General features: G+C 51.9%; 1 protein-coding gene across 3 annotated transcripts in view; it reads left to right on the forward strand.

Annotated features, from left to right (window-relative positions):
* snapc4 (small nuclear RNA activating complex, polypeptide 4) overlaps window positions 1-21,610 on the forward strand; it is a 56,122-nt gene that overhangs the window by 14,797 nt on the left and 19,715 nt on the right. For all 3 annotated transcript variants that reach the window (XM_085965241.1, XM_085965240.1, XM_085965242.1), the window contains 11 exons: window positions 2,448-2,520; window positions 3,484-3,648; window positions 5,780-5,927; window positions 7,085-7,191; window positions 8,573-8,667; window positions 10,395-10,489; window positions 12,404-12,489; window positions 13,297-13,752; window positions 14,937-15,165; window positions 19,735-19,805; window positions 21,544-21,591. In XM_085965241.1, coding sequence (XP_085821367.1) covers window positions 2,448-2,520; window positions 3,484-3,648; window positions 5,780-5,927; window positions 7,085-7,191; window positions 8,573-8,667; window positions 10,395-10,489; window positions 12,404-12,489; window positions 13,297-13,752; window positions 14,937-15,165; window positions 19,735-19,805; window positions 21,544-21,591 — 1,573 coding nt within the window. The remainder of the gene's footprint in view (window positions 1-2,447; window positions 2,521-3,483; window positions 3,649-5,779; window positions 5,928-7,084; window positions 7,192-8,572; window positions 8,668-10,394; window positions 10,490-12,403; window positions 12,490-13,296; window positions 13,753-14,936; window positions 15,166-19,734; window positions 19,806-21,543; window positions 21,592-21,610) is intronic.

A 21,610-nucleotide genomic window follows, 5' to 3' on the forward strand; every position in this document is an offset into this window, starting at 1 on the left:
CCAAGGTTTTGGTCCCACTTTCCGATGCTTATCAACTTCCCATACTTTCCCAGCGTTTACCGTTTTTAATTTCACATTTCTAACATTTGGGATGTTACTTTTCACAGGATTGATCTACTGCGGAAAGCAAGCAAGAAAAACTTGCTATTTTTTGCGCACAGCATCATCCCACGTACAGCACTGGTGTTGGTTGGGCCAGGGCGTTGCCCGTGACCCTGGAAAACTCCCTGCTCGTCTCCTCTTCCAATAGTGCCATGGGATCTGTAACATCCACCTGAGCCACTGGAACCGGCAGCTTACGTATTGAAGTGCCAAACTGCTGTACATTCCCATCTCCCTTCCTGAAGATCTTGGTTTTGAGTGTGCAGCCTATTTTGAAAGCTCATTGAAATGTGTCCCCTTGTGTGTTTTTAAAATATATGTTCATTTTTAGCTTGATTGGTCTGCTACCTATCTTGAACTGCCCGGCTCGTACCGAGCACCAGTGCCACTCTAAATCAGTCAGCGGAGGGTGGCACTGAGAGCACGCCAGGCTGTCTCTGCCTTCACACACCAGGGCAAGTGAAGCAGCTTGCTGAGTGGAGTAGAACTGGACGCCCTCCCAGTGAGGAACGGCGCAGTATTGGATTTATCGGAGGGGGCAGATATGGTGTTCCAGAATTTGCTTTTTTTTTTCTTAATTTAATTTGGGAGAGCGGTGTTCCAAGTCTCTTCATGTTTGAACCCTCGAGGGCCACAGGTGAGTTCCCAGCTGCTGTCATACAGGTTACCCGAGACAAACTTAACTGCAACGCCAGCTTTCAACCAATTGGAAACACAGGCGGTGGATGCTGGGGGTCAGTCAGAATGATCAGGATTGAGCTGGATAGATTTTTGTTGGGTGAAAACCATCGTTCTCTCTGAGCTGCTCGGCCGCACAGTAATCCGCGCCGGCCGCTCGCCAGCTTTTCCATTGCAAACGCCGCGCAGGCAGCGAAATTTAAAGGGACAGTGCATTGAAAGAAACAGGTCGCGCAGAACAAGGCGCACCTCACAGGGAACGTCGGTGAGGAGGGTATCGAGGGAAACGAACTCTGGTAAATGGAGTTGAGGTTCAGATTAGCCATGTTCTAATAGCATGGCGGAACAGGCTTGAGAGGCTGAATGGCATCCTCCCGTTAGAGACCGTTATGGGACAGGAATTAATGGAAACTTTGAAGTCCGTGCAGATGTAAGATATTTAATAATTTAAATGGCTTAAATGACTTTGCTCTTCTGGTAATGAAACGTTACTACAGGTAGACTACCCTTTATCCGGACTTCCGAAAACCGAAACCCTCTAAAAACCGAAGGTTTTTTCGTTCAGCGTAAGTCGTGCGTACGACTTACGCTGAACGAAAAAACCTTCGGTTTTTAGAGGGTTCCGGTTGCGGAAGTTCGGATAAAGGGTAAGTCGTGCGCACGACCCCCCGCCGACCCCCCCGCCAGCCCCGACAACCGCCGACCCCGACAGCCGCCAGCCGCCGACCCCGACAACCGCCGACCCCCCCGCCGGCCCCGACAACCGCCGACCCCGCCAGCCCCGACAACCGCCGACCCCCCCGCGGACCCCGACAACCGCCGACCGCCCCGACAACCGCCGACCCGCGTACCCCACCGGCCCCGACCCCCGCCGACCCCGACTGACTTACGCTGAGCGTCAGCGTAAGTCGTGCGCACGACCCCCCGCCGACCCACCTTCCGAAATCCGAAATTCTCCTTTATCCGAAACTCGGCTGGTCCCGAGGTTTTCGGATAAAGGATAGTCTACCTGTACTATACTAGAATTACTACTTGTGTACGAGCTTAAAAATAAACTAAAGATGTCGGCTTGGGGCCGTGGGGATTCTGGACCTGCCTTCACTTCGAGTTCAGCACCCAGCTTTGGTGATGTGGCTGATTTGGTGGGATCACTTAACACACGTTACACGCAGGTGGGGTAATGAGGGGTGGAGTCTGAGCGCAGACTGCCGAGTGACCAAATTAGGAGACACTGGGTCCAAACCCGCAGGGTGGGTGCGTTGGTGAACCCTGCGGTGGGGGGGTAGAAGGGACATGGCACTCCTGGGCATGCTCCAAACTTGCCGACAACCGACAAGCCGCGGGAGAAATTTCCATCTTGTCCGTAAGTATATCCTGTACCGTACTGGCTGGTATTTCTGACAAACAAAGTGACGCTGTCTGCTGAAAATGAAGAACTGTATTTTAGCTGAATCTAGGGCTGTCACTCCATGCCGTGTATTGAAGGTCTACCAGATATTTTGGTTGCAGAGTGAACCAAACGAGGCCGCCTTTTGCTCTGTCTCTTTTTATGCTAGTTAAACTTATTGAGAGTCCAGTTATTATCAACCAGTGGTGATCTGAGGGTGAATATTGCTAGTAATTCTAGCTGTGGTTTATAAGAGTGTTACTCCTTAACTTTCTTATAGCCAGATGACACAACGGCAGTTGTTGGGAAATAGGTTTGATGACCACGACTGGATAAAGATCGGCAACATCGACGTAAGTATGTTTAGGGTTAATCCATTTGGATTAGGGTTTCTCCCCGACCCCCTTATTCTTCCCCCCTTCCTCCTCCTTCGCATCTCCCCATCCCCCAGGATCGCTACTGAATGTACCGGAAACTCTCGATTTACCGGCACCCAAACAACCGGCAATCTCGGTTAACCGGCAAAATTCAGGAGTAGGTTCAGTGAAGTTTTTCTTCATATTCGTGGCCGTTTCTTGATTCTTGGCTGTGTAATCGGGGGTTCCTGCACTTGTTGCTAAGCAACAGGGACGCTTGGTCTGTGGCCGGGCTTCTTGCACCTGTTGCTAAGCAACGGGGAAGTCTGGATTTGTTGCTGTGTACGGAGCTCTCGTACCTTTTAACTATAACTTTCTGTAATCCGGACTTTTTGATAAACCGGCACCACGCCGGTCCCGTCGGTACCGGATAAAGAAGAGTTTCCTGTAGTGGCTCTGGCTAGTGTCCAGTTTGACAGGCACTGACAGCCCTTCCTGCCATCCACCCTTCAGACTGGACCAGCGAGTACTGACAAGAGTATTCTTTCATCTTGGGTTAGCCAAGCGTGCGATCCTGTTTTTGCCCGCTGTCCACACAGGTGCCGATCCAGCAGGAGGCACTGGATAGCGATCAGGAGGGTTAGGGTTAGGCTGATGTTTCTGTTCCTTGGCCCAGTAGAGCTGAAGCCAGTTGTGCACTGATTGGCTGAAATGAACTAACTCAGTGCAGGCCAGGGCTGGAACCTCGCACCTTCTGGTCTGTGACACAGAATGGGAATGCGTTTAGCTACTGATCCCTCAAGTGGGAGCGGAAGTTCTCCAGAGCCTTTTAAAGTCTCGTGAAGGAGCATCAAATATATATATTTTTTAAACGGTCCTCGACCCCAGCCCTTTCTGGCCCCTCGGGTGCAGCGCTGGGCATTTACACGGTGGTGACGGAATGCTCACTTGTGTTTGCAGTTTGATGGGAGTCGCAGGGCGGAGGATATTAAAAGGGTCTGGCAGAACTCCGAGCACCCGAGCATCAACCGAGCACAGTGGAGCAGCCAAGAGTTGGAGCGGCTGGTCGAGATCGCGGAGCAGGGCGGCTGTGTGGACTGGGAGTGGATCGCGAGCAAGCTGCAGGTACTGAGGAGGGGCAGTGGTTTTCTCTCCTACCGGGGCTGGGTTCCACACCTGGCAAGTGGGCGTTTCTCGGCTTGGGAGTCTACTGCGTGTGTTGGTGGGGGCAATTCGACAGCAGGAGGCCTCGCAGGTGAGCCTCATCCTGTCCCCAGGAGGCGTTGAGCAGCAATTGCCAGCATTGAATCCTGAAGGATTTTAGAAACAGGAGGAGGTTATTCAGCCCCTCGAGCCTGTTCCGCCATTCAGTTAGATCATAGCTGGTCTGTATCTTGACTTAATCTATCCACCTTGGTTCCGTAACATACAGTGTGTTACTCTACCACCCTAGAAGGACAAGGGCAGCAGGCGCATGGGAACACCATCGCCTGCAAGTTCCCCTCCAAGTCACACACCATCCTGACTTGGAAATATCTCGCCGTTCCTTCATCGTCGCTGGGTCCAAATCCTGGAACTCCCTCCCTAACAGCACTGTGGGAGCACCTTCACCACACGGACTGCAGCGGTTCAAGAAGGCGGCTCACCACCACCTTCTCAAGGGCAACTAGGGATGGGCAATAAATGTTGGCCGTGCCAGCGACGCCCACATCCCGAGAATGAATAAAATCAATACAAGTCGGCCTCTGGCGCAGTGGCACCGCGGTCGATTGTAGCACGCCTGCTGTCGCTCCTGGTGAATTGGTCAACTCGCCCAGGCCAGGGTTCAAACCTGGGACCTATTCTATCTGGTACGAGTGAATGGGAGATGTTGGTTCCATTGGGAGTGTGGTTCGGTCCTTGACTTGTTTTTGGTTTTATTGGGAATTTTATCATATTCTGGAGGTGAAGTGTTACTGCGACTGTGGATAACTGTCTTGATATTGTAGCGAAATGGGTTAATTTCACAATTTTTAACGGAATTAGTGTATTCCCACATCGCAAATGTTATTTCATATTTCATCAGTACTTGAGTTTTCACCGGCGCTGTGTGTCTGTACCTTCATTCGCTTGCCTACGGGTGAAGATCCAGCCGGTCTTGGTCACTGCACTCACTGGCAGGGCTCTGTTTAATGGAGCACGTCAGTGAGCAGACTGAACCTTGACCTAGCGGACAGACCCTTGACCCTAAGGCCAGCTGGCCGGTGTACCTGCTGTAACCTTCCACCGGCTGCAGTGGGCGCGTAAAATTTGCCCTGAGCTTCTGACACCGTGGCGACCCCTGTGTCTTGCCCAGGGTCAGACCAGTGACCCGGGGTTTAAACGTGTGGAAGAGAGTCCTGGGTCCTGTGAAATTGCCTGTGCGTTACAGTAGGGACTGAGTCTCCGAATGAGAGCGAGGAGGCCTGTGTCTGTAGATTGAGCAGCTGTTTAAAGGTGACCCTCTTGGCTGGGATCGAATGCGTTACCCAGGGAAGGAAGGAAGGAAAGACTTGCATTTCTGTAACGCCCTCTCGCAACTTTTCAGAATATCCAAAAAGTGCTTTAATGTGCAAGGAATTATATTGAAGTGTGTTCACTGCAATGTTCCCCCAATTTATTTCTGGGTGCGCGGTCCCTTTAACAGGCTGCCTGGCCCATTCAAAAATCTCCCATTGAAAAGCCAGTGAGCGGCCTGCGCGGGTCCTCCAGACAGCTGCGTGGCCGGGCAGCTTAGCGGGAACGTCGTTGGTTCACTGTTATTCAGGCAGCTATTTTGCACCCAGCAAGATCCAACAAAAAGAAAGGAGTGAGGTGAATGACCATTTAAACTGTGGTTTAGTGGTGTTGAAGTATTTCGGACACTGAGCTCACCGTGCTCTGCTCCCAGTATTGGCCGTGGGGTCTTTTACATCCGACTGAGGCAGACTGGAGCCTCGGTTTCACGTCTCGTCCGAAAGACGGTGCCTCTGGCGGCAGTGCTGCACTCCCTCAGTACTGCACTGGAGTGTCGGCCAGGATTGTATTCCAGCCCTGGAGTGGGGCTTGAACCCATGACCTCGTGACTCCGAGGCAAGAGCCACTGAGCCGCGGCTGGCATTCGGGAGGGTGCGAGCGCGAGTGAAGTAACGACGGAAAACAAATCCAGTCACGGTTTGAAAAGAAACGATTTAAAAAATCTGGCAAGAGTTGACCCTTTTTTCCCTCTTTCTCTTTCTCCCTCCCGTTCCTGCTGTAGACGAACCGTACTGCTTACACGTGCCTTCAGAAATATCAGGAGGTTAATAAGGACCTGAAGAAGAAAGTGTGGACGGAGCAAGAGGACCAAATGCTGACCGAACTGGTGCAAAAAATGAGAGTTGGGAGCTTCATCCCGTACACGAAGAGTGAGTGCTCCTGGACTGCAGGCCGGCCGATCGGGCTCGTACCACACAATCACCGACATTTACAGCACGGAAGGAGGCCCTTCGGCCCATCGTGCTGTGCTGGCTGACAAAGAGCTCTCCAGCCTAATCCCACTGTCCAGCTCTGGGTCCGTAGCCCTGTAGGTTCCGGCACTTCAGGTGCATATCCAAGTACTTTTTAAATGTGCTGAGGGTTTCTGCCTCTCCCACCCTTTCAGGCAGTGAGTTCCAGACCCCCACCACCCTCTGGGTGAAAAAAGTTCTCCTCAACACCCCTCTAATCCTCCGACCAATTACTTTAAATCTCTGCCCCCTGGTTATTGACCTCTCTGCTAAGGGAAATCGGTCCTTCCTATCCAGGCCCCTCATAATTTTATACAGCTCAATTATATCTCCCCTCAGCCTTCTCTGTTCCAAAGAAAACAACCCCAGCCTATCCAATCTTTCCTCATAACTAAAATTCCCCAGCCCTGGCAACATGCTGGTAATTCTCCTCGCCACCCTCTCTAGTGCAGTCACAATCACTTGATGTCTCAACGGGTAAATACCCTGCCTGGTGGCTGACACTGGCCCCTAAAGACCAGCAAGGCCCCCGGCTCGATCCCTGCTCTGTGCAGCGTTAGCTTATCTCGGCTGGCGCACCATTTAGAGGAGGCTGCGAATGGCCTGGGCTAGGGAGAGGAAAATCAGCTACCGTCACTGCTCCTGATCGCTAGCCACTAACCCCTGGCAGACCGGATCGGGCTCGGCTCAAGGTCGAATAGCCTGGGCTTGTACTGTGGGCGCTCTTTTTTTATAATTAAATCTCGGGATGTGGATGTTACTGGCATTTATTGCCCTTGCCTTGAGAAGCTGGTGCTGGACCTTATTGAATCGCTGTAGTCCATGTGGTGAAGTTGCCGTTAGGGAGGGAGTTCCAGGATCGTGACCGAGCCACGATGAACCCCAGCGCAAGTCAGTGCCTTCAGTAGACACGGGCCAAGTAAAAGGGGCATGTACCCAAATAACATCAGTCTTTTGATGGGAACTCTTCCTCCCCCCCCCCCCCCCCCCGGCACAGATTAGAGGGCCTTGATATGAGTGGTGTATACAGATAAGATCCTGAAATACGAACCATGTGTCATTCTGCTTCATTGCAGTTGCGTATTTTATGGAGGGGCGGAATGGCAGCCAGCTGCTGTACCGTTGGAGCAAGTCGCTGGATCCCACGCTGAAGAGGGGGCCGTGGTCACCGGCAGAAGATGCGGTAGGTTATGTCTGGCTGTTGCCTATTTCTCTCTCTCTTTCTCCCCCCCCCCACCCCCCCAAAACTAGGCAAAGGTCGTGGATTACCGGCAGCACCGCCTTGTGATTTGGTCATGGAGGAATGTGACCGCAGGCTGTACTGACTCGTCCTCTTCTCTTGACCACTTCCCTGCCCACCCCACACCTGTAAAAAAAAATTCTCTCCTCTCCGCACCTCCCCAAAGGCACGACTACTGGGGCTTTCCTCCAGCACCTTGCCCTTGAGGAGCCTCGAGTCGCAGCCGAGCCCAACCCCGTGCTGACCTGAAGCCCACGCCGAGGATGGCACTCGGGAGCAGTAGCCCTCGCTGCCGCTGTCTGTGCCCCTCTTCCCACCCAAACCCACAAGTGCTGATCCCAGTTATATCGAATTTCCAGGTCTCTGTGGCTGGGGGATGCAGTTACTATCCCTGCCATCAGGCACATCTTTTTTAAAATATCCACGCTTTAATCCATAAAAAGACAAACGGAATCCTTAGTTTTGTATTTGGAGCTATAGAATACAAAAGCAGGGAGTAATGTTGAACAGTTTTGAGCCTCCATTATAGAAAGGGTTTAAAAGCAATGGGAAAGGTGCAGCCTAGATTCTCCAGGATATTACATCGGGTGAGCGGCAATGTGCCCTTTAATTTTATTTGGCTGTGCGGCCCATTCACATTCCCGCACACGCGCAGTTTTACCTGTTGTAAAGCCGGCGAGTGAACTGCACGGGAGCGCCGGGCAGCTGCGCAGCTTAAAGGGAACATTGTTGTGGGGTCAGTGTAATGGAGAGAGTCGAGAGGTTTGGGCCTGTTTTTAGAAACATCGAAAAATAGGAGCAGAAGTTGGCCATTCGGCCCCTCGAGCCTGCTCCGCCATTCAATATGATCATGGCTGGTCCTCTATCTCAATACAGGAAACTTTAGTTTATCCGGAGGTTAACTGTCCGGAATGCTCGAGCCACCGGCAAAATTCAGGAGTCGGTTCAGTAAGTTTTTTTTCTTTTCGTTGCTTTTTTTTCACCAGTCAGGCTCTGCAAGGTCTAGCTAAAGCTGTTGCTTAGCTACAGAGACGCTTGCAAGCTACGGCCGACTGTTTAGAAGCAACAGGGTTTGTTGCCAGATACGGAGCTCAAAAGCTTCCGTATGTTTCAACATTAGCGCTGGTTTGTCCGGCCGTTTTGATGGGACGGCAACAGCTCGGTCCCGTCGGTGCCGGATAGCACAAAGTTTCCTGTACCATATTCCCGCTCTCTCCCCCCCCCATACTCCTTGATGCCTTTTGTGTCTAGACATTTCACTGGAGCTGAGGAGGATTAAGGGCTGATGTGATGAAGGTCTTTAAGATTGTGTTTTGTTTTCCAGCTCCTCTTGAAGGCAGTGACGAAATACGGAAGCCGGGACTGGTTCAAGATCCAGGAAGCGGTCCCTGGGAGGATCGATGCTCAGTGCAGAGACAGGTGTGTTTACTGCAGAGCAGCGTCTAGGAGTGCGAGGCCAGGGAGGGGGGAAATCAGCCCATGGCACAGCTTCTGCTCTCTACCCTGTAGGTCAGAGCAGGTTATTAGACTGTGGTTAACACCCGTAGGATCCAAAAGCCAGGTTCCTCCTCGCCCAACATCCACATTCCAGCAGGGATCACGGATGGAGTTTGGGAACGGTGCAGAGCACTGACGCTTCCTCCTCTTGTCTCACTCTTCCACAAGTCCAAAGAAAGAACTTCCATTTCTCCAGCGCCTTTCATGACCTCCGGACGTCCCAAAGCACTTTGACGTAAGAAAACTACTAGGCACTTGGTCTAAGCGTTAAACAAAGCTTTAATCAACTGTTTTACAACATGGAGGTCTAGTTGTGTCCTTCACTAGTTCCTGTTAAAGAATGTCCTGCGCAAGCTGGGCCCGTGCCCGAGTATTTATACTCTCCCTGGACAGCGCCACTCGCAGGCCGCTCAGTATTATTTCATAAGTCTTTCTTTCATGAATGACTGATTTGTGTCACGCTTTACAGCCAGTGAAGTACTGTTGAAGTGTAATCACTGCTGTAATGTAGAAAACGAGGCAGCCAATTTACACACATCAAGCTCCCACAAACAGCAATGTGATAATGACCAGATAATCTGTTTTTTTGTTATGTTGTTTGAGGGATAAATATTGGCCACCGCACCCCTGAGAACTCCCCTGCTCTTCTTTTAAATAGCGCCATGTGATCTTTTACGCACACCAAGAGAGCAGACGGGGCCTCGGTTTAACATCTCATCCGAAAGAAGGACCCTCCGACAGTGCGGCGCTCCCTCAGCACTGCCCCTCCGACAGTGTGGCGCTCCCTCAGTACTGCCCCCCTCCGACAGTGTGGCGCTCCCTCAGTACTGACCCTCCGACAGTGCGGCGCTCCCTCAGTACTGCCCCTCCGACAGTGCAGTGCTCCCTCAGTACTGACCCAAGAATGCAGCGCTCCCTCAGTACTGCCCCTCCAACAGTGCAGCGCTCCCTCAGTACTGCCCCTCCGACAGTGCGGCGCTCCCTCAGTACTGCCCCTCCGACAGTGCGGCGCTCCCTCAGTACTGCCCCTCCGACAGTGCGGCGCTCCCTCAGCACTGCCCCTCCGACAGTGCGGCACTCCCTCAGTACTGCCCCTCCGACAGTGCGGCGCTCCCTCAGTACTGCCCCTCCGACAGTGCGGCACTCCCTCAGTACTGCCCCCTGACAGTGCGGCACTCCCTCAGTACTGCCCCTCCAACAGTGCAGCACTCCCTCAGTACTGCCCCTCTGACAGTGCGGCACTCCCTCAGTACTGCACTGGGAGTGTCAGCCTAGATTTTGTGATCAAATCTCGGGAGTGGGACCCGAACCCACGCCTTCTGACTCGGGTGAGAGTGCTGCCCACTGAGTCCAGGGACACTGGAGCCCATTGCATCCCCCCCGCTGCCAATCTGTGATCAGTGATTTTCGGGCGGGCCAGGGATCGTGCCTCGGCCCTCCCTCTCCAACTATTGATAATTTCTTGAGGAAAGGAAACTGGCCTCGTGATTGGTGGTACAGGGTCTGGTGGGGGTGGGTGGGGTGGGGGGGTGGAGACAGATCTTCTGTTAACCAGTTGTGGTCAATTTTAAAACAAGGATGGCCGTAAATGGCTGGGGACGGGACCTCGAGGATTGATGTGGGCGATGACTGTGTTCAATCTTTCACAGGTACCTGAATGGTTTAAATCGTCATGTGAGGAAAGGAAAATGGACACCAGAGGAAGAGAGAGATTTCAAAGTGCTGCTCGAGAAGCATGGAGTTGGTAAGAGCATGGCGCGAATGTTCCGTACGGTCTTCTCTTCCTCCTGTCCGCTCTTGTGAGCTCAGAGCAGCCTGTGTTCTGAACGGTTTGCTTTTAGTCGCTGAACATTCTCTGGGTGATGAAAACGACGACAACCTCCATTTCTGCCGCTGTCCTCCTGAACCGGTGTGTTCATTAACGCACCTCACGTAGAAACATGGAAGATAGGAGCAGGAGTCGGCCATTCGGCCCCTCGAGCCTGCTCCGCCATTCGATGAGATCATGGCTGATCATCCAAATTCAGTGCCCTGTCCCTGCTTTCTCCCCATATCCCTTGATCCCTTTAGCCTTAAGAAATATATCCAACTCCTTCTTGAATATATTTAATGAATTGGCCTCAACAACCTTGTGTGGTAGAGAATTCCACAGGTTCACCACTCTCTGGGTGAAGAAATTCCTCCTCATCTCAGTCCTAAATGGTTTACCCCTTATCCTTAGACTGTGACCCCTGGTTCTGGACTCCCCGACCATCGGGAACATCCTTCCTGCATCTAGTCTGTCTAGTCCTGTTAGATTTTTATAAGTTTCAATGAGATCCCCTCTCATTCTTCTAAACTCCAGCGCGTATAAGCCCAATTGACCCAATCTCTCCTCATACGTCATTCCTGCCATCCCAGGTATCAGTCTGGTGAATCTTCACTCCCTCCATGGCAAGAACATCCTTCCTCAGATAAGGTGGAGGGAGAACGGTGGGCGCTGAGAGTGTGCGGAACGCGTTAGGGCAGGAGGGGCAAGGTTGATGACGAGGGTTTTTTGAATGTGGGGTGGGGAGGGGTGACGAAGCAGAGGGCGGTACAATGGGCAACTGCGTAGTGACCCGAAAAAGTGGTCCTTTTAATAGGGGCGCAGGAGTCGGTGGAGCAAGAAGGAATTTGACACGGTCATGGAGGATGACGTAAGAAAACTACTAGGCACTTGGTCTAAGCGTTAAACAAAGCTTTAATCAACTGTTTTACAACATGGAGGTCTAGTTGTGTCCTTCACTAGTTCCTGTTGAGAATGTCCTGCGCAAGCTGGGCCCGTGCCCGAGTATTTATACTCTCCCTGGACAGCGCCACCCGTAGGCCGCTCAGTATTATTTCATAAGTCTTTCTTTCATGAATGATTGATTCATGTCAGAGGGTTTTAACAGTCACAACAACAACAGCACTGAGACTGGTCACCCCAGTGTCAAAAGTCTCGCTCAAAATGAGAGACAGTTGATCAGCCTACAGCATCTAGGGAGCACAAACAAACCGGGCCCCACCTGTGTTCCCTGACCGCTCAAATGTGACAAGTATCTCCCACTGTTACTCCAGCTCAGTACCTTAGAGCAAGGAGACACTTCCTGTCAATGTGGCTGCCCTGAATGCTCAAACCGCGGAGCAGCAAAGTCTCCCGAGGGGCCAGGAGGGGGTGGTACAGGCAACACATGCCCCCCATGCCATATGGCAAATGCCCACTGCTCAATGTATTGCACTGTGGGCCTTAAGATCCTGGTTTATTACTTGGTCAAATCCTGCCGGCCCTCTGTCCAGGCCCATGCGTGAATAATGCCTTCCCGGGGAGGAAAACCGAAGAGACGTTTAGGACTGAGCTGAGGAGGAATTTCTTCACTCAGGGTTGTGAACCTTTGGACTTCTCTACCCCAGAGGGCTGTGGAGGCTCAGTCGTTGAGTATATTCAAGGCTGAGGTCGCTAGATTTTTGGACTCCAGGGGAATCGAGGGATATGGGGATTGGGCGGGAAAGTGGAGTTGAGGTCAAAGATCAGCCATGATCTTATTGAATGGTGGAGCAGGTTCGAGGGGCCGAATGGTCGACTCCTGCTCCTAATTCTTATGTACTGTAACCCCGCCCATAGACTTTGTTTTGAATGTCTCTTTATTTTTAACAGGTAAGTGGGCCAAGATAGCTGCAGAGATGTCAGTCAGAACAGACACTCAGTGTCTCAGCAAATGGCGAATAATAGCAGGTGTTAAGGTAAGAGTCCGTACACAGTGGGAATTGGGATCTCTGCAGTTACTGTACCGAGACAGCTTCTAATGAAACCCTTCGAGTCTCTCTGTACTGCACTAGAAAGCTCCTGAAATTGCTGCGGACTTAACGAAAGTTTGGGCGTTCCTCCTCAGTTGTTGGGTGTCTCAGATTAATGGAACTCTCCTTTCCCGAGTAACGGTCGATCATTTCCTGAAATTGTCCTTTGCAAGCACCCCCAGTGGGTAACTGAATCACCGAGTGCTGTATTGACCCACACAGCTCTGAGTGTCTCCTATTCAATCCTTGGGCTGTGCTGAGTCGCTGATGTCAGCCAAGGTGGGGGCAGTTAAACAGTTGACCCTGGCACCCCCGGGTTAGGAGGGGCGGTGGGGGACAGCCAGGCTTCCTGCGTTTGAATGCGCTGTAGTGACACGACCCCCCCCCCTGTCCCAGCAACGCTGGGGTCAGCTAACTCAATACTGACTGGAACCAAAAGGTCTGGCTCTACACAAATCTGTTAGCCGCTAAGCGGTTGTCAGAGATGGAGAATATTTCAAATCTGTATTTGTGCATGCACCGGTCAGCGGTGAGGTTTGATGAGAATCCCCAGCATTGAAACAGAATGAATTCGTGAACAGCCAGCTCGATCAGGATCGCTCTCATGGAGATACAACAGTGCCGACACTTCGCAAGTACGTCATTGGCTGTGAAGGGCTTTTGGACGTCCTGAGGTGGTGACTGGCGCTGTAGAAATGCACGTCTGTCTTTTCAAACACTGGATTTTTAAACAAGAATTCATTTTATTTTCAGAATAAGCGAAGGGCCCTGGCTAAGACCCAGAACAGGAGGAGGAGGAGAGCCGTTAAAACAAAGATATGGGAAAGCAGCTCCGAGGAGAGTTCTGAGGACTCGGAGGATGACCAATTCCTGGATGAGACAGAAGAGGAGGAGGAGGAAGAGGAGGATCCCGAGGAAGCCCAGGAATTGGAACGAAAGAAACGGAGGGTGAAACGCAGGAACCCGGCCGAGTCCATCGTGCTGGACGTGGACCGGTGGGTCCCGGTTGTTGAAAATGAGCCGGCCCCGGCCGAGAAAACCGGAAATGGCCAGGGCAGCAAGGAGGCGACGGAGCAGCCCGCGGGCGCTTGGAAGGTCAAAGGTCAGAACCGTCTCGGGAGACCCAAATCTAGCAAGATCTGGAGAAGCCTCTCCGGCCCGGCCACTGCTGTCCCGAGTGCGAGTGAACCGGATGAGAAACCGAGAGAGGTGAGCAGCCTCAATGAAAGTTTTATTAAAGTTTTTTAAAAATTTACTTTACAAGTGTTGGGCGTTACTTTTGAGTTCTGCAAGAATGGATCCTTTTGTTCACTTATTTTGAATGTTACTGGTTGCCCAGAGGGAAGTAAGCGCGTGCAAATGATGCTGATGGTTTGGGAGAGGAGAAATTGGGAATCTGGCATTCTGGGTCAGTCTCCTCTTTCTCCCCCTCTTTTCCCCCCCCCCCCCCCCCCCCCAAAAGATATCTTCAGTGGGTCACTAAAAGCTCACTCGGGGCCCTTCTCTGTGTGGGGCATTCAGCCTGGGGAGTGCAAGGAGTCGGGTGCGGGTACGGTGGTGCAGTGGTTGTGTTACTGGCCTAGTGATCCAGAGATCAGGAGTTCAGATCCCACACTGGCAGTCTGAGCATTTGAATTCAGTTTTTAAAATCTGGACGGCCTTGATATAACTGAGTGTCTCGCTCAACCACTTCAGAGGGCAGTTAGGAGTCGACCACATTGGTGTGGGACTGGAGTCACCTATAGGCCCAGACCGGGTAAGGACGGCAGGTTTCCTTCCCTGAAGGACATTAGTGAACCCGTTGGGTCTTTACAACAATCCGACAGCTTCATGGTCACTCTTACTGATCCCAGCTTTTTATTTCCAGTTCTCAAAACTGCCCACGGTGGGATTTGTACTCTGGATTATTAGTCCAGTGAAATAACCACTACACCACCAGTACCCGTCTCTGGGACTCTATATAGCAGCAGGTGGTGCATTTACCCCATGAGCCAACTGTTGGAGAGTCAGTAACCAGCGGACACAGATTTAAGGTGATTGTGGTGGAAGCAGATTCAACAGTAACTTTCAAAAGGGAATTGAATTGGATAAAAATTACAGGCTATAAGGGAGGAGTGGGACTGATTGGACGGTTCGTTCAAAGAGCCGGCACAGGCACGATGGGCCGACTGGCCTCCTTCTGCATTGTATCATTGTGATTCTATGATCAGAAGCCAGGTGAGGGTGCGTTACAGGGAGAGTTGACCGAGGCCTGCCCCCGTCTGACTGGGGAGCCAGGGTGGCCAGGTAGCCTGTCAGCAGCCCGCGGTGGGTGTGGAGAGAGGCAGGAGAAACCCGCTTTTAAAAGACCCTCAGTCATTTTCTGTTACCCTGTTCCTTTGCTTTCTGCACAGAGAGAACTGGCCGCACAAGCGGGAGCGCCGGAGCCAGGCGCACCTCCTGAAACCGCCCCGAGCTCGGCGGCAGCGGATGAAGTCCCGCGGGAGCCTCCGCAAACCCAAGGGGAGCCCAAGAGAGCGAGGTGCAAGGTGCCCACAGCAAGCCTCTCCGAGAGGAGCCTGGACAAGAAGCTGCTTGCGGAGATGATCCGCTGGACTATAGTTCGGCCGGTCTGTAGAGAAGGTGAGAGGCACAACTCGGCAACAGATCTTGGCACAGAATCTTGGGGCTGTGTCTCGAGCCACACGTCTTTTTCCCCACCCCTCCTTGTGATATTCCCTCCCCCCCAGGAACCAGAATCGAGAGTTCCACAGACACGGCATTCTCCGAACCCCACCCAAGTGACATTCATGATGTGTGAGCCTACACAACATTGTCGGCTGTGTGCCCCTCGTCCATGTCTTTCTCACCTCCAGACTCGACTATTCCAACACTCTCCTGGCCCGCTTCACATCTTCCACCCTCTAAACTTGAGCTCATCCGAATCTCTGCTGCCCGTGTCCTAACTCACACCAAGCCCCGTTCACCCATCACCCCCTGTGCTCACTGCCCCGTGTCCTAACTCGCACCCAGTCCCGTTCACCCATCACCCCCTGTGCTCACTGCCCCGTGTCCTAACTCACACCCAGTCCCGTTCACCCATCACCCCCTGTGCTCACTGCCCCGTGTCCTAACTCACACCCAGTCCCGTTCACCCATCACCCCCTGTGCTCACTGCCCCGTGTCCTAACTCACACCCAGTCCCGTTCACCCATCACCCCCTGTGCTCACTGCCCCGTGTCCTAACTCACACCCAGTCCCGTTCACCCATCACCCCCTGTGCTCACTGCCCCGTGTCCTAACTCACACCCAGTCCCGTTCACCCATCACCCCCTGTGCTCACTGGCCCGTGTCCTAACTCGCACCCGGTCCCGTTCACCCATCACCCCCCTGTGCTCACTGCCCCGTGTCCTAACTCGCACCCAGTCCCGTTCACCCATCACCCCCTGTGCTCACTGCCCCGTGTCCTAACTCACACCCAGTCCCGTTCACCCATCACCCCCTGTGCTCACTGCCCCGTGTCCTAACTCACACCCAGTCCCGTTCACCCATCACCCCCTGTGCTCACTGCCCCGTGTCCTAACTCGCACCCAGTCCCGTTCACCCATCACCCCCTGCGCTCACTGCCCCGTGTCCTAACTCGCACCCAGTCCCGTTCACCCATCACCCCCTGCGCTCACTGCCCCGTGTCCTAACTCGTACCCAGTCCCGTTCACCCATCACCCCCTGCGCTCACTGCCCCGTGTCCTAACTCGCACCCAGCCCCGTTCACCCATCACCCCCTGTGCTCACTGCCCCGTGTCCTAACTCACACCCAGTCCCATTCACCCATCACCCCCTGTGCTCACTGCCCCGTGTCCTAACTCACACCGAATCCCGTTCACCCATCACCCCCTGTGCTCGCTGACCGACATCGGCTCCCAGTCCGGCAACGCCTCGATTTTAATAATTCTCATCCTTGTTTTCAAATCCCTCCACTGCCTTGCCCCTCCCTATCTCTGTAACCTCCTCGGAGATCTCTGCGCTCCTCTAATTCTGGCCTCTTGCTCATCCCCGATTTCCATCGCTCCACCGTTGGCGGCCGTGCCTTCAGCCGCCGAGGCCCTAAACTCTGGAATTCCCTCCCTAAACCTCTCCGCCTCTCGTTCCTCCTTTAAGTCGTTCCTTAAAACCGACCTCTTTGACTGAGCTTTTGGTCACCTGTCCTAATATCTGGTTATGTGGCTCGGTGTCAAATTTTGATTGCCAATCGCTCTGTGAAGCACCTTGGGACGTTTTACTATGTTAGGCGCTGTATAAATGCATGGTGGTGTTGGTTTTGTGTTTGTATTTTTGGCCCTTTGGCCGTGTAGGGGCGGAATTGTATCCAGTCAGATTCTGTCCTCGCTCAGTCGTCTTTCCCCCCACTTCACACAGGGGAGCTAACACCAGCTGTAGTGTCGAGAGCTGCTAACTCCGCACAGACCAGTTACGGAACCTGCCGCCCTCCCGGTGTGTGTGACTCGGTAACACCGCGCAGTCCATTCACTCACTGGGGCACTTGGTTCTTCGGAAGGAAAGTGTTACTGAACAAAACTGTCCTACACGGGATCCGAGCCCCTCAGTAGAAAGGAAATGGAGATGCCACAAATCTAAAATAAGTAGCCAGCAGGTCAGACAGCACCAGAAAAGAGAGGTTAATGTTTTGGGCAGAGACCCTTCATGTGCTGATATGAACCCTGAAATGAAGTGCAGGACGTATTATCCAGAGCAGGGCAGACTCTCTGGTCAAAACCACCAATATGAGGCCTTCAAGGGGAAGAATCAGATTGCAGTCTAGTGAAGCAAATGCTGGAAACACTCAGCAGGTCAGGCAGCCTCTGTGAAAGAGGTTAATGCTTCAGGGCGATGGCCTTTCATCAGAACCCTGACGAGAGGTGATCGACCTTACCTGAGGAAGGACGTTCTTGCCATGGAGGGAGTGCAGCGAAGATTCACCAGGCTGATACCTGGGATGGCAGGAATGACGTATGAGGAGAGATTGTGTCGATTGGGCTTATACTCACTGGAGTTTAGAAGATTGAGAGAGGATCTCATCGAAACCTATAAAATTCTGTCAGGTCTGGACAGACTAGATGCAGGAAGGATGTTTCTGATGGCCGGGGAGTCCAGAACCAGGGGGTCATAGTCAAAGGATAAGGGGTAAGCCATTTAGGACAGAGATGAGGAGGAATTTCTTCACCCAGAGAGTGGTGAACCTGTGGAATTCTCTGCCACAGAGGGCGGTGGAGGCCAGTTCATTAAATATATTCAAGAAAGAGTTGGATATGTTTCTTGAGGCTAAAGGGATCAAGGGATATGGGGAGAAGGCAGGGACAGGGTACTGAATTTGGATGATCAGCCATGATCGCATTGAATGGCGGAGCAGGCTCGAAGGGCCGAATGGCCTACTCCTGCTCCTATCTTCTATGTTTCTATGAACCATTAACTCTCCCTTCCCCTCTCTCTGCTGCCTGTCCTGCTGTGTCTTGGCCACTAACGGACCTCTGGCGGTGTTGACTCACAACAGGTTGACTTTGCTGCCTTAAAGGGGCAAGCACAGCTCTCCCAGCAGCAGAGTTAAACATGCACTGCAGAACTGTGTGTGCCCTGATCTGCCCTGAATAACGCCACATGCAATCCAGAATGAAAACAGGAGATGTTGGAAATTCACAGCGGGTTTGTCGGAACGTGAGCGAGATCGCTTAACACTTCGGATGAATTCTGATTCGGATTTATACCAGAAGTTAATCTCTTTTCAGATACTGTTTGTATTTGCAGCTTTTTTTAAATGGACTTGCATTTATATAGCGCCTTTCACGACCTCAGGACATCCCAAAGCGCTTCACAGCCAATGAAGTACTTTTGAAGTGCAGTCACTGTTGTAATGTGGTGTTGTAGGTGTTTTGCGGACCAAGTGATATGCAAGGTCGACGCTCACACCATCCCTGGAAAAGATGACAGACTCGGAGTTATGGTTCAAAACGGTCTTTACTCACAGGCCTGGGGAGAATCTTTCAGATCGCTGTCTGAATCCCACTCCACCGATATCCTAGCAACATCCACAATTATACAAAAATCAAACCCCTGCCCTAGGGGCGGGTACAAAGCTTATCAGCATATACAGAGCTATAGCTAAATGGCAATTATAAACCGTGACATTTCATCCTTCCTGCCGCCTACAGATCACAGTTCTGTTATCAGTTGGTCCCGTCACCTTCTGTGACTGCGGGCCTCATCTTAATTGCTTTACAACCGTCCATTTGTCTCTAGCGAGGTGGTTTGCTTGTTACATGTTTTCTTAAGATAACAGTCCTCGTTAAGTCTGTTCAAAGCACAGACTTTTGGCCTTGTTCTCTGGTTACTTCTGCAAAGCAAGCACATACTGATTAGTCCCATCATACTTTGATGTAATGGAACCCTGTTGTGAGTTTACAACAAACGAATTCTTAGATGTGTTATCTCGTATATGTTGCCTCGCCTGGCCGAGCAGACATCCTCCCCAATCTTCCCACGAGTTGCTCTGCAGTTTAATTTCTCAGCATTCGAAGTCACTGAACAATGTTTTTAAAGCTTAGCTGGGTAAATGCAATATACAGACCTATATATCGTTTAACTCAGGGTACAGATTAACTCATTATCTCCACCTTGTACATTGGTGCTACATTATACATATTCTAACATACAAAACTATAGTATAATAGTAATTTGGTTACTTCATGTGGGAAACATGGCAGCCAGTTTGCACACAGCAAGCTCCCACAAACAGCAGTGTGATGATGTGCAGATAATCTGTTTTTAGTGATGTTGATTGAGGGATAAGTATTGGCCAGGATACCGGGGCGATCTCCTCTGCTCCTCTTCGAATACTGCCATGGGATCTTTTACATCCACCTGAGAGGGCAGACAGGGCCTCATCCCGCAAGATGGCCCCTCTGATGGCGCAGCCCTCCCTCAGTATTGCACTGGGCGTGTCAGTCTGGAGGCATTGTCTTGGGGTACGATGAAATAATTCCAGCTAGCAGTGAGGGAGACGCAGGTCTTGCAGTGCAAGTGGATTCATGGCGAGATTTATAAACACCGAGAGTGGCCCAGAGAGACTGTTGATATCGAAGTGGGAAGCCGAGCTCCTGCTGTAAGGGTGCAGGAAGATTTAATGTCACTACCTGAAGCTGTTCCTTTTCCCCCATCCAGTTGACATTCTACGTGAAAGGCTGGAGGCGACCGGTTTAAGCAGTACGCCTGTTTTTATACTCTTGATACAGGTAAGATTTTCTGTTGTGTTTTTAAGTTTAAAAAAAACCCCACACATGTCTGGACTGGGCAGTGTAGTGGGTCAGACACCGCATGTTGAACCTCTGGGGCTTGGGTTCGAAACCAGGTGAAACAGACTGGATGAAAGCTTCTGTTCTTTGCCAGCTGTCTACATGTCACAAGCTTGGGACGGTTCCAATTCCCTTCCATGAAATGTTTGATGAGACAGTGTAGAGGGAGCTTTACTCTGTATCTAACCCGTGCTGTACCTGCCCTGGGAGTGTTTGATGGGACAGTGTAGAGGGAGCTTTACTCTGTATCTAACCCGTGCTGTACCTGCCCTGGGGGTGTTTGATGGGACAGTGTAGAGGGAGCTTTACTCTGTATCTAACCCGTGCTGTACCTGCCCTGGGAGTGTTTGATGGGACAGTGTAGAGGGAGCTTTACTCTGTATCTAACCCGTGCTGTACCTGCCCTGGGGGTGTTTGATGGGACAGTGTAGAGGGAGCTTTACTCTGTATCTAACCCGTGCTGTACCTGCCCTGGGGGTGTTTGATGGGACAGTGTAGAGGGAGCTTTACTCTGTATCTAACCCGTGCTGTACCTGCCCTGGGAGTGTTTGATGGGACAGTGTAGAGGGAGCTTTACTCTGTATCTAACCCATGCTGTACCTGCCCTGGGGGTGTTTGATGGGACAGTGTAGAGGGAGCTTTACTCTGTATCTAACCCGTGCTGTACCTGCCCTGGGGGTGTTTGATGGGACAGTGTAGAGGGAGCTTTACTCTGTATCTAACCCGTGCTGTACCTGCCCTGGGAGTGTTTGATGGGACAGTGTAGAGGGAGCTTTACTCTGTATCTAACCTGTGCTGTACCTGCCCTGGGAGTGTTTGATGGGACAGTGTAGAGGGAGCTTTACTCTGTATCTAACCCGTGCTGTACCTGCCCTGGGGGTGTTTGATGGGACAGTGTAGCGGGAGCTTTACTCTGTATCTAACCCGTGCTGTACCTGCCCTGGGAGTGTTTGATGGGACAGTGTAGAGGGAGCTTTACTCTGTATCTAACCCGTGCTGTACCTGCCCTGGGAGTGTTTGCTGGGACAGTGTAGAGGGAGCTTTACTCTGTATCTAACCCGTGCTGTACCTGCCCTGGGGGTGTTTGATGGGACAGTGTAGAGGGAGCTTTACTCTGTATTTTTAAACCTTATGTTGCTCGCGGAGTCTCGAGCTCATTCTTGCTGTTGGTTGAAGCCAGTGAGGCGGGTTCCCCATTGATTCTGTTGGTAAAGGTGGACTCGACCAGCAAGGCTCGGGTTCAAACCTGCTCTCTGCCGGTAAATTGCAGCACTGCATTTTGCCTAAATGCGAAAAGATCGACCCAGGTTCGTGCTCTGACCATCTGATGACCCCTGCAGGAAGTGAATGTATGTGAACCGTCAAGGCTTAGCTGTGACCAATGTTCCCGTTACGGTGCGCAGCCGCCTCGGGGTCCTGCGCAGGCCGCTTACCGGCTTCACAGTGCAAAAAAAAAACATGCATGTGCGGATGTTTGAATGGACTGTGAAGCAACTTAAAGGGACCGCGCACCAAAGAAATGAGAGGAAGCATTGGTTGTGACGCCTACCACAGTCGGATAGCCTGTTTATACTTGTGTGCAATATGGGGACGAGTGGCCAGTGCCCTTGGCCAGCCAGAGTTAGCACCTTTGGCAGGAGAGACACAGGTACTAACTCTGTCCTTGTGTTGATTGCAGGTGTTCCGGATTGACAAGGAAGGCTGCATGCAGATCATAAGAGAGAAGGTATTGAGACTTGAGATTA

This window comes from Somniosus microcephalus, chromosome 23, assembly GCF_052327205.1.
Source record: "Somniosus microcephalus isolate GS21.2 chromosome 23, FLI_Smic_1.0, whole genome shotgun sequence".
Taxonomy (NCBI): domain Eukaryota; kingdom Metazoa; phylum Chordata; class Chondrichthyes; order Squaliformes; family Somniosidae; genus Somniosus; species Somniosus microcephalus.